The sequence below is a fragment of the Ptychodera flava genome, chromosome 13 (assembly GCF_041260155.1).
Source record: "Ptychodera flava strain L36383 chromosome 13, AS_Pfla_20210202, whole genome shotgun sequence".
Taxonomy (NCBI): Eukaryota; Metazoa; Hemichordata; class Enteropneusta; family Ptychoderidae; genus Ptychodera; species Ptychodera flava.
In genome coordinates, this window is record NC_091940.1 from 4238493 (window position 1) to 4253511 (window position 15019).

General features: G+C 38.2%; 2 protein-coding genes across 2 annotated transcripts; one reads left to right on the forward strand and one right to left on the reverse strand.

The window, feature by feature from the left end:
- Positions 1-911: 911 nt before the first annotated feature.
- Positions 912-4083, reverse strand: LOC139147155 (glyoxylate/hydroxypyruvate reductase B-like). The gene is made up of 4 exons (XM_070718064.1): positions 3149-4083; positions 2363-2537; positions 1698-1876; positions 912-1331 (listed from the first exon to the last, which is right to left on the reverse strand). The coding sequence occupies exons 1-4, from the start codon at positions 3522-3524 to the stop codon at positions 1081-1083; spliced, it is 981 nt and encodes a 326-aa protein (XP_070574165.1). The 5' UTR covers positions 3525-4083; the 3' UTR covers positions 912-1080.
- LOC139147154 (zinc finger protein ZFAT-like) lies at positions 3816-14795 on the forward strand. The gene is made up of 4 exons (XM_070718063.1): positions 3816-3938; positions 7873-8216; positions 9047-12161; positions 12792-14795. The coding sequence occupies exons 2-4, from the start codon at positions 7892-7894 to the stop codon at positions 12928-12930; spliced, it is 3579 nt and encodes a 1192-aa protein (XP_070574164.1). The 5' UTR covers positions 3816-3938; positions 7873-7891; the 3' UTR covers positions 12931-14795.
- Positions 14796-15019: the final 224 nt, after the last annotated feature.

Sequence of the window (15019 nt, forward strand, 5' to 3'; positions counted from 1 at the left end):
GGAAAACAGCCAAACAAACCACGGCGTATGGGCTGTCACTCAATACTTTCTATGATGATAGAGGGCGTCCTTCAATTTCAAAAGACCTGAGCTGAAAGATCTCAGTTGCCACCTGGTTGTCTACTGAAATTAAAACTGTCACAATACGATTCCTTTAATACTTTACACACGTCATGGAAGCGGGTCAAATTATAGGATACTTTGTTTTGAAATACTTTGTATAGGGGCACATGTCCTCCAAGGACATCAAACCATTCCATTGAGAAATCAAAAACCTTGTACTATTTCTGGATCAATCTCTCTACAGTAAATGTTCTGAAAACTTATGGAAATCTTAAATTATGGAGAGGTTCTAGACATTGTAAATAAAAGTGCTTCACTATAAATTCCCCTTGATAAGAAATAGGCTAATCTTGACCTCGCACTGTGATGTTCAATGGTTATTGACAAGACATGCAGATGTAAGCCCTATGTAATTTACATGCTGCATTAACCCTTGAAAGGATATGCCTTGTATTAGAACCAGCATCATTGGAAAAGTTTAAAATCGGCTAATACCATCACGTGATGTATCAGGGATGAAGTGTGATCATGGAATATCAATCATGGAAACACAGTCATTTTGCAGACTATCCATCGTTTCAAAGATCCATGGATCATAGGGGATGGTAGTTTCATTGGATTTGGCTCTGATGAGTTTCTGAATAGGGAAAAGTTACAAACTGACAGAATACACATTGGACATGAATAAATCTTGGTATGAGCACCAATCCCCAGAGCCTTGTCTAACCTTCAGGTGTAATACATGATAGTGTACGTATGCTTGGTTGCAGTACAGTATTGTGTGTCAATGATCATTCTAAATTGATAAACTTGTGGGCATAATAATTTAACTTGCCATGTTCATGACATCACTTTGGCGAAAACTTTCTATTTATTAAGGCTGCTCCAAAATCACATACTTTCAATTGGACACCAGAATTACAAACCAAATTACACAAAGATTTGACTCAAAATCTATACCATTTAAATGAATTGCAAATCATGTCTTGAAGTCAAGTGATTTGGCAAGGCATCGGTCTACTGCTTGACTTCAGCAGGCAGTGGATTACCATGAATACCAGCTAATAGATTATCAATCACCAATTGCATCATCTGTTGACGTGTTTTCACAGTCTGTGAACCATGATGAGGTGTAATAATAACATTGGGTAGTTTTAACAATGGATGATCCAGTGGCAATGGCTCTGGATAGGTCACATCAAGGGCAGCTCCTGCAATGGTTTTACTTTGTAATGCTTCAACCAGAGCATCTTGATCGATGATTGGACCTGTGTTATGGATCAATAGAATATGTATCATTCTTAATCAGTCTTATCGCTCTTGTCAACACAACCATACATCAAAATAAATGGTATCTCTACCATACAAAATACAATCAATCTTTATTATTCTCAACTCACACTAGCAGAGAATGTGGTAAGGTACATTCCAAAATTGGACAATGTACAAAACTGAACACTTTCAAAGGGACATCAAAGTGTCCAAGTTGTACAATAAACAAACTGTTTAACAGTTTAATGTACATATTACAATATTGGTTGGCTGAATTGCTGTGAGCTAATCACAAATAGCATAGTCTAAGTACGATCTGCAGTCACATACAGATAAAGAGAAGGTATGTGTGAAATTTTTACCTCTGGCAACATTTAGAATTGTTGCATTTGATTTCATCAAGCTGAACTCCTTTCTGCTAATCAGTGCCTTAGTCTCTGCTGTCAATGGACAGGCTATCAGAACGTAATCTGCCTGCTTTAGTAGTTCACTCAATTTACCACAGTAAACTGCTCCAACTTCTTGTTCTTTTTCAGCAGCTCTAAATGAATTATACCGTAAAGCAGATTACCGTATATATATATATATATATATATATATATATATATATATATATATATATATATATATATATATATATATATATATATATATATATATATACTGTGAATACTGTAACGAAGAAATATTAATTGAACTTGCTGCCAGATCTTACTTATGACTTGAAAGTAAGTCTTATCAATTCAAAAACTAATGCACAACTAATGCAATAAAATCTTTCATGGACATGATTAATGTCTCCTCGATATGATTAGCTGGTCAGACAATGCTTTAAATGTTATTTCCATTTCAGTGCAGGAAGCAGGTAAATGTTACCCAGATTACCCTTGCTACATCAATGCAACCAGAATAGGGAATAGTAGAAACATTACCGGGTTCCCAAATCATATTATGATTGCTCCTTAATCTTTGTAAAACATTGCCTTTGTTTTGCCAATTTGCAACAAACAGCTATTCTACTACAAACCTTTGTTTTCTATTGTGGTAGAGTATTTTCATGTTAAATCCTTTTGCTCTTTTTGCTACTTTGTGTCCAATATCACCCATTCCTACAATACCCAGAGTTGCATCGTGGACATCTGTTCCCATCCAGTGTAAATCAAACCCATTTGCAGAGTCAGGACTACGTGCTACTTCAACACCTGAGTGGATAAAAAACAGAGCAGAAGATGATGGAATATCTCCCTATGATGAAAGAATTTTAGAGTCAAAAGAAAATTTTTGACCTTCTAAATCTTCATATTTTCACTTAGATAAAGTAATTACCATTCATTGTGTAAATTCTAGGGTACTGAACATAAACTATCAAAAGTTCAAAAGTCGGTATTTTTATGGATAGCATTAGGTTATACCTGGAATTCGAATGGACCAATGTACAAACAAAACCACATGCACAAATGTGCACAGAAATACATGTATTTCTATATGCCTTAACTCTCCACGTGGGTTTGTTTGCACCGCCCTAAGGTGATCTTTTGGCGTATTTAGTCTGCAGAACACATCTTGGTTTTTTTCTCATATTTACGGAGTAGAACCATCATAACACTAAGCTATGGAAACAACGGAGGCCATTGAGGATTTTCACGATGATGCCAGGTACTCCCGTTTTCTTGATTGCATACTAGTATCTTTTACACAGAATCCTTACTTTATTTTGTTCCAAACAGTTGCAAAAAGCATGGAGCTAAAAAGATGCAAAAAGATGGAAAAATGGTAGCTATACTATTTTTACTGTACTGTGTCATTGATATACCTTGTACAATTTTCCTGGCTGCAGCAAGCATCAACAGCATTGCCATATCTGCGACACTATCGGCAAGAACGTCAGGGGTGTTTCCAACTTTAACACTACACCTATTGACCATGGGTACATCGATGTGGTCAACACCAACTCCAAAGTTAGATACGACTTTGAGGTTAGGGAGAGATCTTATAAGTTCTTCACTGATACTTGGTTTACCGGCCACGCACACAATACCCTTGATGCTATGAGCGAATTGGCTGCGGTCTGCTTCGAAGTCCTTCCACCAAACAATGTTAAAGTGTTTCTCTATCATGGCAACATGTCCTTCATAGACTCCTCTGGGAGAGCCCGGGTATGAGGCAAGTACGACTGGTTTGGAAGTCATGGCTCTTGTTACTATTACTTGTACGTCTTGCACTTCGACGCGACGGCCGGATAAGAAACCGACTTTCGAACCAGGATTACTTGGGGGCGTAATCCCCGTATGGTTACCTAACGCGGTGGAACTTTGGAAACAAACAAAGGTAAGATGTGATTAGATACCCTACATTTACACGAGTAGACATTTAAGTTTCTCCCGATTGTAATCATAAAGTACTTCACGCGGTCACCTTTCCATCTATCAATCACATGATTAAAGTTCACAGGTCATGGTGTCACATAATTTCTCGCGAGATTTGCTTTCGTATGCGTGATTTCATGGCGTCGCCATATTGTTGAATTTCAAGTCTGCAGTGACGAAAGAATCAGAAGAGCCACTGTTATTTCTGAACTGTTCTATCAGAACTTCTCACATAGTGTAAGTCTCATTAAGCATCTTTTTTCCAACACAAAACATCAGCCAAACTATTTTCTGAGGTTATTCCGCATTCGTCCAAGACTTAATCTGAACTCTATGGTGTTGTTGATCGCTGAATGTTGGGCTCAAAATGGCGGCAAACAACGACATTGATCACTCGTACTTTCCTATAACATGATTCGTTCACATCATGGGCTCGAAACCTGAAGATCGTGAACTTTTAACTTTTAAATAAGTCATAATTATCTCTTTAGGTATAGAAACGGACAAAAAGTTGCGTGTTATTTTTTTTAAAGAAAAAACCCTGTGAACTTCACTCGTTCGGTTTGCCGAGTTTGCGTGTTTGCAATTTCGCAAAACCTTCCGCGTTGGCAAACTCACCCATGGAATACCACGGTATACGTAGCTTACGTATTCGCCTCAGCCCCGCCAGATATGAATAGTACCCCGACGTTCAACATGTACGACCACTTCCCTAGCCTAGACCCTATCCGGGCTCAAAATTAGCAGTAGTCCCGCGTCCAGAGACTACCAACTTTTCTCTGGGGCTACCAAAACCCATGAAATGGTAGCCCACACGGACTACCAAAGCCTGGGACATGAAATTACTTAGTAGGCGACATGATGTTGATCTCTGTGAGATGACCGACGCCCATACAGTCAACCCAGCTGGACAAAGAAAGACAAGACTATGACTGTGACGACAGTGCAGTGGAATTTGTTGCGACAAACTTTCAATAAAATATCATTGTCTGACCTGATGTGCTTGGATGACAGGCTCAGAAAATGATGGCCAATGAAAATTCATTTTCATAGTTATTTAATCACAATGTATTAATCACAATTAAACACAAAATTATTCAAACTGCAAAGAAAAGGCTGTCGGCCCATCCACAAATTACGCTCTCTGAAGTGTACGAGATCATCCCATGATAGTGTACTATGGTGGGGAAATATAGCCAAAAAGTATTAGGAACATGACTGTACCAAGTTGTCGTCCTGAAATTCATAGCCAATCTCTTTTTAGCATGTTATGTTTACACGTGCTGAGTGAAAAGTCGTTGTCGTGGCGAACATCAAAATGTGCATATAAGCTCCATGTGTAATAGTTAGTGAAACTTTGAGGCATCACCGTTATCAACTACACATGCTATACCGTTCTCCTAAGGCTATGTATTGATATCAAACGACTAGAAAATTCACTTCCTGGACAGAATCATGCAAAATAAATCTTTCATTGTCTAGATATAAATAAAAATATCCTTTACAAAAAAAATCTTCATGCATGGGCTACCAGACCTTGTCACTGGGCTACCAACTTCAGAAAATGGTAGCCCAATGGGACTACCAGGGAAAAAAGTTAATTTCGAGCCCTGCCTATGCTTCGCTTTCAGCCTTCGTCTCGCATTGGCGAAGGCCAAAAATCTCTGAAGGCGAAAATACTTCGTCCAGGGATATCAGTTTAGGCTATCACATCCGGCATCCCTTGCCTAGACCCTAGACCTCCCTTGCCTCCGTGCCGGATCGGAGTTGTTCGGACCATGATGGAGGTAGTTACCTCCATGGTCGGAGGCAAGCGAGGTCTAGGGTCTAGGCAAGGCTTCCCCCCGGGCTTCCCGTACTTTGAATATAGTGTGAGGGAGTGAAATTCAACTTCAAGTTCGGGATTTGCTTCCAAAAGCAGTTTACATAATCACACAACCAGGATGATACTTGAAGTGTAACTTCAAGTCTTCACTGAGACATCATCATGTGAAGTTGAATTGAAAGTGTCCTGAGGTTGGAATTGGATTGAAATTTGCCTAGACCGTAGACCTTGCTTGCCTCCGTGCCTTTGACGCACTCCTGGGTCGGAGGCAAGCGAGGTCTAGGGTCTAGGCACAGAGGCAAGCGAGGTCTTAGGGTCTAGGCAAGGATTGAATTTATACACAAGAAGTGCTTCAGTACAATAGCTTGCAAGGTCTTGCTTAGAGTTGTTGGTTGGTTTGCCGTCTGACCCACGGTTCCCAGACACTTCGCACCATAACATCTCGTCCCATACCATTTGGCACCAAAACAACCTCGTACCAAAACCTCTTTGCCCCAGGAGTCATGTCACCCCAACACGGTACCAATTCACTCCAAATTATCGCCAACCAGTAAAACTGAAAAACCAACCACTGCCATCAAAGTTTTCATCACCTTTCCATCATCTTAGGACTAAAGTCTTGAACAAAAGTTGAAAGTGTACACATTTCAAGAAAATGACATCACGCTATTTCGCGTAAGGCACCTGAGTTGTAGCACGGTCCCTCTTGACCATGGTTGTAGTATTTAGTAGTTTGCGTTTGTCCTTTTTTCTATACTAACATGTACATTTATGGTTTTCTGCAAGAATAATGGTACTTTATAGCAAAAATGTCCTGACACAGTAATGCTTCCATTTCTAAGTTGCAGGTTACAACACCGTGATACATTGTTGTTTCAGGACGGGTACTATACTTTGGGCGAAGTTGTTTTAGTACAAGATGGTACTTGGGACAGTAGTAGTGTGGGATGAGGTAGTACTTGGGACAAGGGTGGATTTGGTACGAAATGGTTTTGAGACGAAGTGTTGTGGGGCGACCTGGTTTTGGTGTGAAGTGTCTGGACCCACAACCCCAGGCAAAACCACAAGCTACTGACTGTACTGCAGACAACACTGACATTCTACCGGGGCTAAAGAGTAATTGCTCAGCATTGAATATTTACCAGTTCCTGCCAAGTCTACATGTAGTGTAAATGTACACATGTACATGTATAGTATCTGCCATATAAATGCTAATAAACACACATTTTTTGAATGAGACTGATCAGTCTCATATTGATTTCATACTCCAGGAAGTGCAAACAGGAGAGGTTATATAGTAGGCAGTGTACAAGTTGCCCAAACTATAATATTAATGGTTGTTTATACCTACTTAACCGTAAAAAACAACAAAAAGTGAAACAGTTTCAGCAAACTCTTTCATGAATGTATTTATTTTCAATATTACATACAAGCCTGCAATATGTATGTACATTCAAACAAGTGGAAAAGGCAATTTCGTGCTTGAGTTGCCAATATCCTCTGCCCGGGATATACCCTGTTTGAGCAAGTTGATCAGCATGTACATGTATAGAATACCTAATATTTAATCAAAATTATCAGAATGGCCCTGTACCTTTCCTTATGATTACAATATCATAATGATGCACACAAACATTCACAAGGTGTTAGTGATAGTCTATGTTTATCTTGTATTCAACCTACATTACCTTATTACAGGTTAACTAAAGCTAAGATTATTATAATTTCATCAATAGTATCAGATCTTATGTTTCCATGCACTCCTACCCTGCCAGCTATTGCTTGCCATCTTCACAGTACATAGGAAGCTACATTATTGCTTGCCATCTTCACAGTACATAGGAAGCTACATTTACAGCATTCTGTAGCTCCATTCCCCACTGATCATTATTGTCATTAAGTAGCCCCATTCCACTGATCATTACTATCAATTTGTTACCACAATTCAGTGATCATAATTTACTACAATTATTTTTTACCTGAAAATAAATAATACAGAATTTTTGTGCAAAAGTCAAGTTGTGAATAATAAAGTATAATATTGCTCCATATGCAGGTGTAGGGTAGGGTGTTGGAGGGAACATCAAACGTGTGAGTAGAATCTTGCTCTCAACACTGACTTGTGGTTACCAAATGCCTGGTTGAAGTCCCAGAGCTACGGTATCATCAAGCAGCTCCAAGTAGCCTGTGAGCTCTGCACAGTTTCTCACTTTCAAATATTTTACATGAGAAAAATCAATAGATACAGTGTGCATTGCGGTATCATGAAATCAGTCCCTGATTATTATCATGTCTGCTTGTTCTTGTGTCTTTGAAAATGTGTCTCTGTTCATATTTTTATTGCAGTCATTGTAGGGGTAGCAGGATGGATACCTTCACCTGTGGAAACTGTCAGGTACAATTCACTGATATTGAACTGTTCATGACCCACAAGAAGTCCAACTGTGAATCAACCACTGTAGCAAGTATAACAACAGTACCAACCAGCCAAGTTCCAGCCAATGATGTGACACTAGATGCAACAAATACCGACACTATTGCTATTGAAGCAACTACACCAAATACCACCAATATTGCTATTCCAGAAGCAACTCCAAGCACCAACAACATTACAATTCCAGCAGCAACTGTTGCCCTGCTACCAACACCTCTTGAAGCTGTTGTAACAACACAGTCAGATCAAAGTACAGGTCAGTTTTATATCTCTATGTTATGTTTGATCCACGAAAAAGACCATATAACCATATTCAGCAGAGGGGCTTTTTACTCTGTCTTTCCTATCCTTCTTAACTTTATCCATATTAGGATTGAACATATTATGAAACTGTCTTCAATAAAGTTTAATATCAATATTTGTTAATGTGGTATTGTCTTCTTATATGTTTATAGTATCCTAATTTTGAAGTACAGAAATGAAAAAACTTAACAAGTGAAAACAGAGTTTGAATATATTGCTACCTTTGTCTGCAAGCAACATTATTTCATCTGTCTAGATTTACAGAATTTTTTTGCCTCACAGGTATCACTGCTTTAGCAAACAAACATCTGAAAAGTACAAAACTTGACAAGTTTTGATACACGTAAAAGTATAAAATATAGACATTTAAAAAAGTTTATAAGACTTGTGAGAAGGCAAAGATTAGGTAGTTATGTAAACAGTCGCCATCAGCATTTGTTTATGTCTGATGTGTATGGTTGTTTCTGTAAATTCCTTGTACTTTCATTGTATTTGTTGAAGACAATTTACTGACATCAATGTCTTACATGCAAGGCAATTTACTCCCATCAATGTCTTACGTGCAAGGGACTTTATGAAAATGTATTCAGGAATAAATGAATTCTTTCAACATATCTAACATTGGTCAGCATAGTGTCCTCTTGTATTTTATGATGCATTAAAGATTTTATCAGATGTTAAAAAAGTTACTTATCGGCAAAGAAGTTATCTTATTAGATTGTAACAGTATTCCAACTGCCTGAATGACTGACTAATGACTTTTTTCTCCATTTTGTTTTTCAGATGTAATTATCTTTGTTTGTAAACAATGTAATCAGTTCTCTCCTACTAGAGATCAACTTATTGAGCATGTTAGAAGTTCACATGATATTCATGAAGGATTTGAGTCTCTTATATCAACATTACAAGCTTTACCTGGTAGTAGTACTCCTATCAAACTTCCCATATTGCCAAGTATCCAGAAGATAACCACAGCTCCACTTGGAAGGAGAAGAGGAAGACCTCGGAAAGTCCCTAAAACTGAGGAAGAGTTGAAGGCAGAGGAGGAGAAAAGGAAAGAAGAAGAGAAGAAGAAAGAGGAAATTCGACGTCTTGAAGAAACAATGCATGACAATACTGACGGTTTTGACTGTTCTCAGTGTAAGCGTAAATTTAAAAAAATAAGACAGTTGAAACATCACCGCTGTGTCCCAGAGTACTTTGAAGAGGATCAACCTGCTAAAAGACCACGGGGTAGACCAAGTTTATTGAAGAAAATAGACAGCAGTTATGGATCACAGGAAGATGACCAAACAACTACAGGCGAAGGCACAACTAGTGTACAGCCTTCTCTCACTGTCTTTGATGGAACTAAAGAAGCCAATGTTCACATACCTCAAGAAAACACCGAGAATGGAGAAGGTGGAGAGGACAGCACATCTGGTAAAGGCAAGAGAGACAAAAGATCCAGAATGTCCTATCTGGAAAAGTATGTGGTCGGTGAGATTACAGAGCACTGTATTCAACAAACTATCAACCAAGGCAGTGCAGTACCTCATAGAAGTAACACTACAAATCCAGTGTTGAGAGTTTTCACATGCCCTCACTGCAATAAGTTATTCAAATACAGGCATGCTTTGGCAGTTCACATCCTGATCCACAAAGACATCAAACCTTTCAAGTGTCAACTGTGTGACTATGCATCCAACAGCTCAGGGAACCTCAATGTGCACATGCGTAAACACACTGGTGAGAAATTCAAATGCGATCAATGTGATTTCACCTGTATCAACAAAGGTCACTTGAAAGTTCACAAGGCTAAGCATGGTACAATACGCTATGAGTGTGAGCTTTGTGGAAAGAAGGTACACCACCCAACTGAGTTGTTGAAGCACATCAAGTATAAGCACGACGTTGATAAGGATCCACATGCAAAGGAGTTCTATGAACGCAAGAAGATGGACAGCCGAAGTGGCAGAAGAGCTTTGCTTTATCAGTGTAACATTTGTGAAAGGAAGTTCAAGACAAAACGTGACCATGACATACACTTGTATTTACATACCAATGAGAAACCGCACAAGTGTGATTTATGTGACTATACAACTGCTCGTAAACCCTACATAAAGGCACATGTAAAGAAACACAAAATTGTGTATGTTTGTTTCTTCTGTGATGAAAAGTTTCTGAGTTCCATTAAGCTGACCAATCATCTTCAGCAAACTCACAGTGCTCTGCCAGACTTTGACATACAAAATGCTCTCAGTAATTCAATCAACATAAGTCTGTATTTAATCGATCCTGCAAACAAAGACGCCCTTGCGGATGAGGCAATTGCTCTCAATGTCATGCAACAGGAAAGTGCAAATTCCTCACAGACAGATGTGGATTTTCAAGCCACAGGACAAAAGGAAGAAAATGGTGAATTCCAAGGCTCTGTGGCAGAAGCCAAAGAGGATGCTGCTGAAAATAAAGAAACTCAAACGACTGTGATGGGTGTAATCAATGGTCTTAGCTACCAACATCTCAATGCTGTCTTGTTGAGTAAACTGAAGGAAATCTTTGGTAACTATGAGTGTGAAGAGTGTGGAAAACTGTTCATGGCAAAAGTGGAGTATGAAAAGCACGTAGTCATACACACTTCAGAGAAGTCTTTGAAATGTCAGCAATGCGATTATGCAACACACCATGCTGATGGCTTGAAACGTCACATGGAGTCTGTACACAGCGGTATCAAGTATAAGTGTGCTGAGTGTGGGTTAGAAACTGCCAGCAAATACTACCTCAAAATACACATGAAGAAACATATAGATGGTAAGCATTTCAACTGTAGCCTATGTGACTACAGCACCACCGAAGAATCTGATATCAGGAACCACATCAGTGATATACATCCTGAGATGACGGCATCGGATCTTGAAGTGATCATGGGCGGCAAGGCACGACTTAAGTCCAAGATTGGAAGACGGCCATATAAATGTCCGTATTGTGGGAAGCTCTTCCACAGAGGCAGTGCTGATTTGAAAAGACACATCTGGGCTCATAAGGGAATCACCCCATTCCGATGTCAGTTATGTGGTCATGGAACGCGCAGCAAGAGTAACCTTAAAGCCCACATGATGAAGCATTCTGATGCCAAGAACCACCTGTGTGATGAGTGTGGGAAATCCTTCAAGACTAAAAATAGCCTTCAAGTGCATCAACTGGGACATAAGAATGAAAAGAAGTACCAGTGCCCATACTGTGAGTATACTGCCCTGCAGCCATCACATCTGAAGAGACATCTGGAAACACACGGGGGTTTAAAACCTTTCAAATGCGGCCTGTGTGTCGATTACTCTTCCAACAATAAGGGAACTCTACGGAGTCACTACCGTAAGAAGCATCCCAATGAACCATTCAAGGAAGATCAAATTCAGGAAATACATGATGCCAAGGATAATGCAGAACTGGTGTCCTATCCTTGCTCACAGTGTGAGTATGTCTTCACCAACAAGTGGGACCTCAGAACACACATGAAGAAAAAGCACAAAATTGATGCTGATATAGTGGCACAGGTTGGACAGCAGCAACCCATAGCAGTGTCAGTTGACCTCATCAGCTCAACAGGGGCTGAAGCACCAACGTCACCACAACAGGAAGTCATTGCAGTCACCCAGCCACCATTGCAAGATGTTGACCAAAACATACAGTATACAGATGCATCGCAGATACAACTGCAACAGACTGACCGAAATGCTGTCAATATACTGCAGCAAATCATGGGTATGCAGGATCTAGCTACGGTTACAACAGTGGTGTCTCAGGATGGTACAGTCACCTCTGATGCTGTAACGTATGCAACAACCACAATACCACAGCAAACATTAGTAGCTACATCTGAGGGACAAACTTATGTTGCAGTTGCCCCTGACTCACAAGGGTAAGTCAACTGTCTGCAATTCCTCTTCATTTGTGTTTAAAAAAATGTTATAGTGCTATCATTTATCAAATCATGCAAAAAATTGCAAACAGAGCAGAGTAGCATGGTTTGATTCATCTTCAAAATACTGTACCCTGTCAAAACAGTCATTTCAATTATTTTCATACCTATGAGTCAAAAAGGACTATTTGACCACTTGCCTGTCCTATTACTATTAGAGATATTTGATGATGCATGAAGATTAAATCTTTGATAATGCATGTACATGTATGTTGTCCTGCAATGTCTGTTTTAACTCCATCTTTTAGTTGTACCGAAAATCTGATCAAACACTCTCACTGGTAATATCCTCAACTTTACCTGCAGAGTTTCCAAACTACAGGAGGACTTAATAAGTTTTTTACCAAAAGTTCTTGTTTCTCCTTTGCATTTCAAGTCATAATCATATTCATGATTACCAATGTAAAGTAAAGATGTTTGGTATTTCCATCACTATACTGATCGTGTCATGATGTAGATAATGTAACAATAGACAATAGATCCATTCTTCACCTCGAGTTATCAACACATCAGTTCAATGAAAGCATGGACTGTTCATATTTACGTGATGTCTATTGGTTGATTTGACAGACTTGTGGCTGTTGCACCAGACTCTGTTGTCATCCAGCAAACACCAGATGCAGTGTCAGAACAAGTCGTTGGAGACACCACCTCTGAAGAGAACAAGAATTCCTATGTGGTTTTATTGACCCATCCACAGGAAAACTAACCAGAACAATGCTATGAACAGATGAGATCTAGAGCCAATATGTGTTTTGCTTATTTCATATATTAATGTCATTAATTCAAAATATTCCCTAATGAACTGCAGCTTGTAAAGATGTAAATTTCTTAAATAATTTTACAATGGTGCTAATCAGCAGGGATCTTGGTACTGCCGGTCATGTTCAGTATAAGTTGATTTGCCAAGGGCTATGATCTGTGATAATAGTTATGAGGGATAGCCAGTTACTACTTTCTACATTAGTTACTATTTACCACATCTAACAATTTTTTGATTATTTTGTTTAGTATCATATATTACAGCAACTGTGTTCATTGTAGTAATAATTCAAGGACTAATCAATTTTCATTGTGATTCCTGAAAATCTTTTAAGGAGATAAATTTTGTATAGTGTAATGAATATGTATCATGCTTAAATGTCCATTTGGGTTTTTGTAACTCATTTGTTTGTTGTCTTCACAGTGGAGTGTACCTTGAAAGTTTCAAACTTTTGCCAAAACCTATTCTATAGATGCAGTGCATAATTCTCTTCCATACCATAGAATGAAATGGGGGGTCACCATAAAAATTTTGGTACTTGAGAAACAATTCACCAAAATTTTACCAATATGTGAAATTCAAAATGGCTGCCTGCACTGCATTTACTGTATTAGAAAAAATTAAATTTATTTTCACAAAAGCAAGACGGTGAAAAGTTTATTCACTCCACAGGCTTCCAAATGAGTATACACAAGCAGTGGACCAGACTAATATTGTAAAAATTTAAAATGTCTGTAAAACTTTTACCGAGGTGCATTCTACCTGGACTTGCTTCAAGTATGTGGTCATTTAAATATCAAAACAGAATAAATTGAAGAAGTAAACTTCAGCAGAGTCACTGTCATGTTAGTGGTGGGCTGTCATGCATATTGTGGGGTAAAGGCAATGGCCAGCTAGTAACTGCTGCTAAGAAAAGCCTAGTGACTGGGGCCAGTCTACAGTCTACCTTGAGGAATGATTCATGTTCTTGAAATACATTGTTTTCCCTTTGCAAAAAACAATTTTGGATAGTTGAATGCAGAACATTTCATCTGTGTTGGTCTGAATAGTTCAATATCATTATACAGACTTAATGTGTAATCTTGACTACATTCTTATAGATTTTTTTAATAAAAGGTGGCTCAAACTTATGGCAAGGTCATATATTGCTTCTCAGTAAATAAATTGCTTAACATTGTAATTTTGTATTTCAGAAATCTTCATTTGGATAATTTCACATGCATATATATAAACTAAATAAGACTTAATTTCATATTGTGGGCGAGATATCAGAGTGGTAGTTAATGAGTACTATTTGATGGCATTTAAAATACTTCAAATAAAACAAAAAAATTGTGGACAGCAGAAATATGCATTTATAGACATTGCAATTGTGCATTTCACATAGTTATCAGTTCAAATCTTTTGATGCGTATTATCTTTTACTTAAAAAATAAGCATTAGATTTTCTCAGTGTGCACCAATGATGTCACCATGGCAACATTGCACCTGTGTCTATTAGTTTCTCCATGATGTCTGTTTGAATAGAAATAGATGCTTTCAAATGATCTGTACTTTAATCATTACAAAAGATAACATTAATTTACCTCTGACAAAAAGTGTTTTGAAATGAAGTTGGAAGAAAATGTAGTGAGCTAGCTGTTAAGTATTACTGAAGACTATATTGCATTGCAGTGTTTTGCTTTAGAACTGATAAACCCCTCTCAATGTATATACTTTGTGTAATAACATTTTCAGACTGAGATGAACATGTGGTACTTTAATGTGCATATTTGGGCATTTATGAATAAACTTTCATGTTTTTCAAAGGCTGTACTGTTGTATGTCACCATATATGTCACTGAATATCTATAATTTCAGTTTGCAGTTAAATTCATTTTAAAGATCTATTATACAGATCAATTCAAGTGTAAGCTATGACTGAAGTATGGGTGTCAAAGCTACACCCTTATAATTTGCAATATGATTCAAAACTGAACAGCTATGATAGGACCCTTGATAATGCATTTGTAGCTAACAGTAACATGTGCCATAG

Excerpts from the sequence above, each read along its gene's own strand:
- LOC139147155 (XM_070718064.1), bottom strand. The coding sequence starts at position 3,524 with ATGACTTCCAAACCAGTCGTACTTGCCTCATACCCGGGCTCTCCCAGA. Across the intron at positions 1,877-2,362 it reads TACCACAATAGAAAACAAAG|AGCTGCTGAAAAAGAACAAG; the intron begins GTTTGTAGTAGA and ends TAATTCATTTAG. Across the intron at positions 1,332-1,697 it reads AATTCTAAATGTTGCCAGAG|GTCCAATCATCGATCAAGAT; the intron begins GTAAAAATTTCA and ends TCCATAACACAG.
- LOC139147154 (XM_070718063.1), top strand. The coding sequence starts at position 7,892 with ATGGATACCTTCACCTGTGGAAACTGTCAGGTACAATTCACTGATATT. Across the intron at positions 8,217-9,046 it reads ACAGTCAGATCAAAGTACAG|ATGTAATTATCTTTGTTTGT; the intron begins GTCAGTTTTATA and ends TTTGTTTTTCAG. Across the intron at positions 12,162-12,791 it reads GTTGCCCCTGACTCACAAGG|ACTTGTGGCTGTTGCACCAG; the intron begins GTAAGTCAACTG and ends TTGATTTGACAG.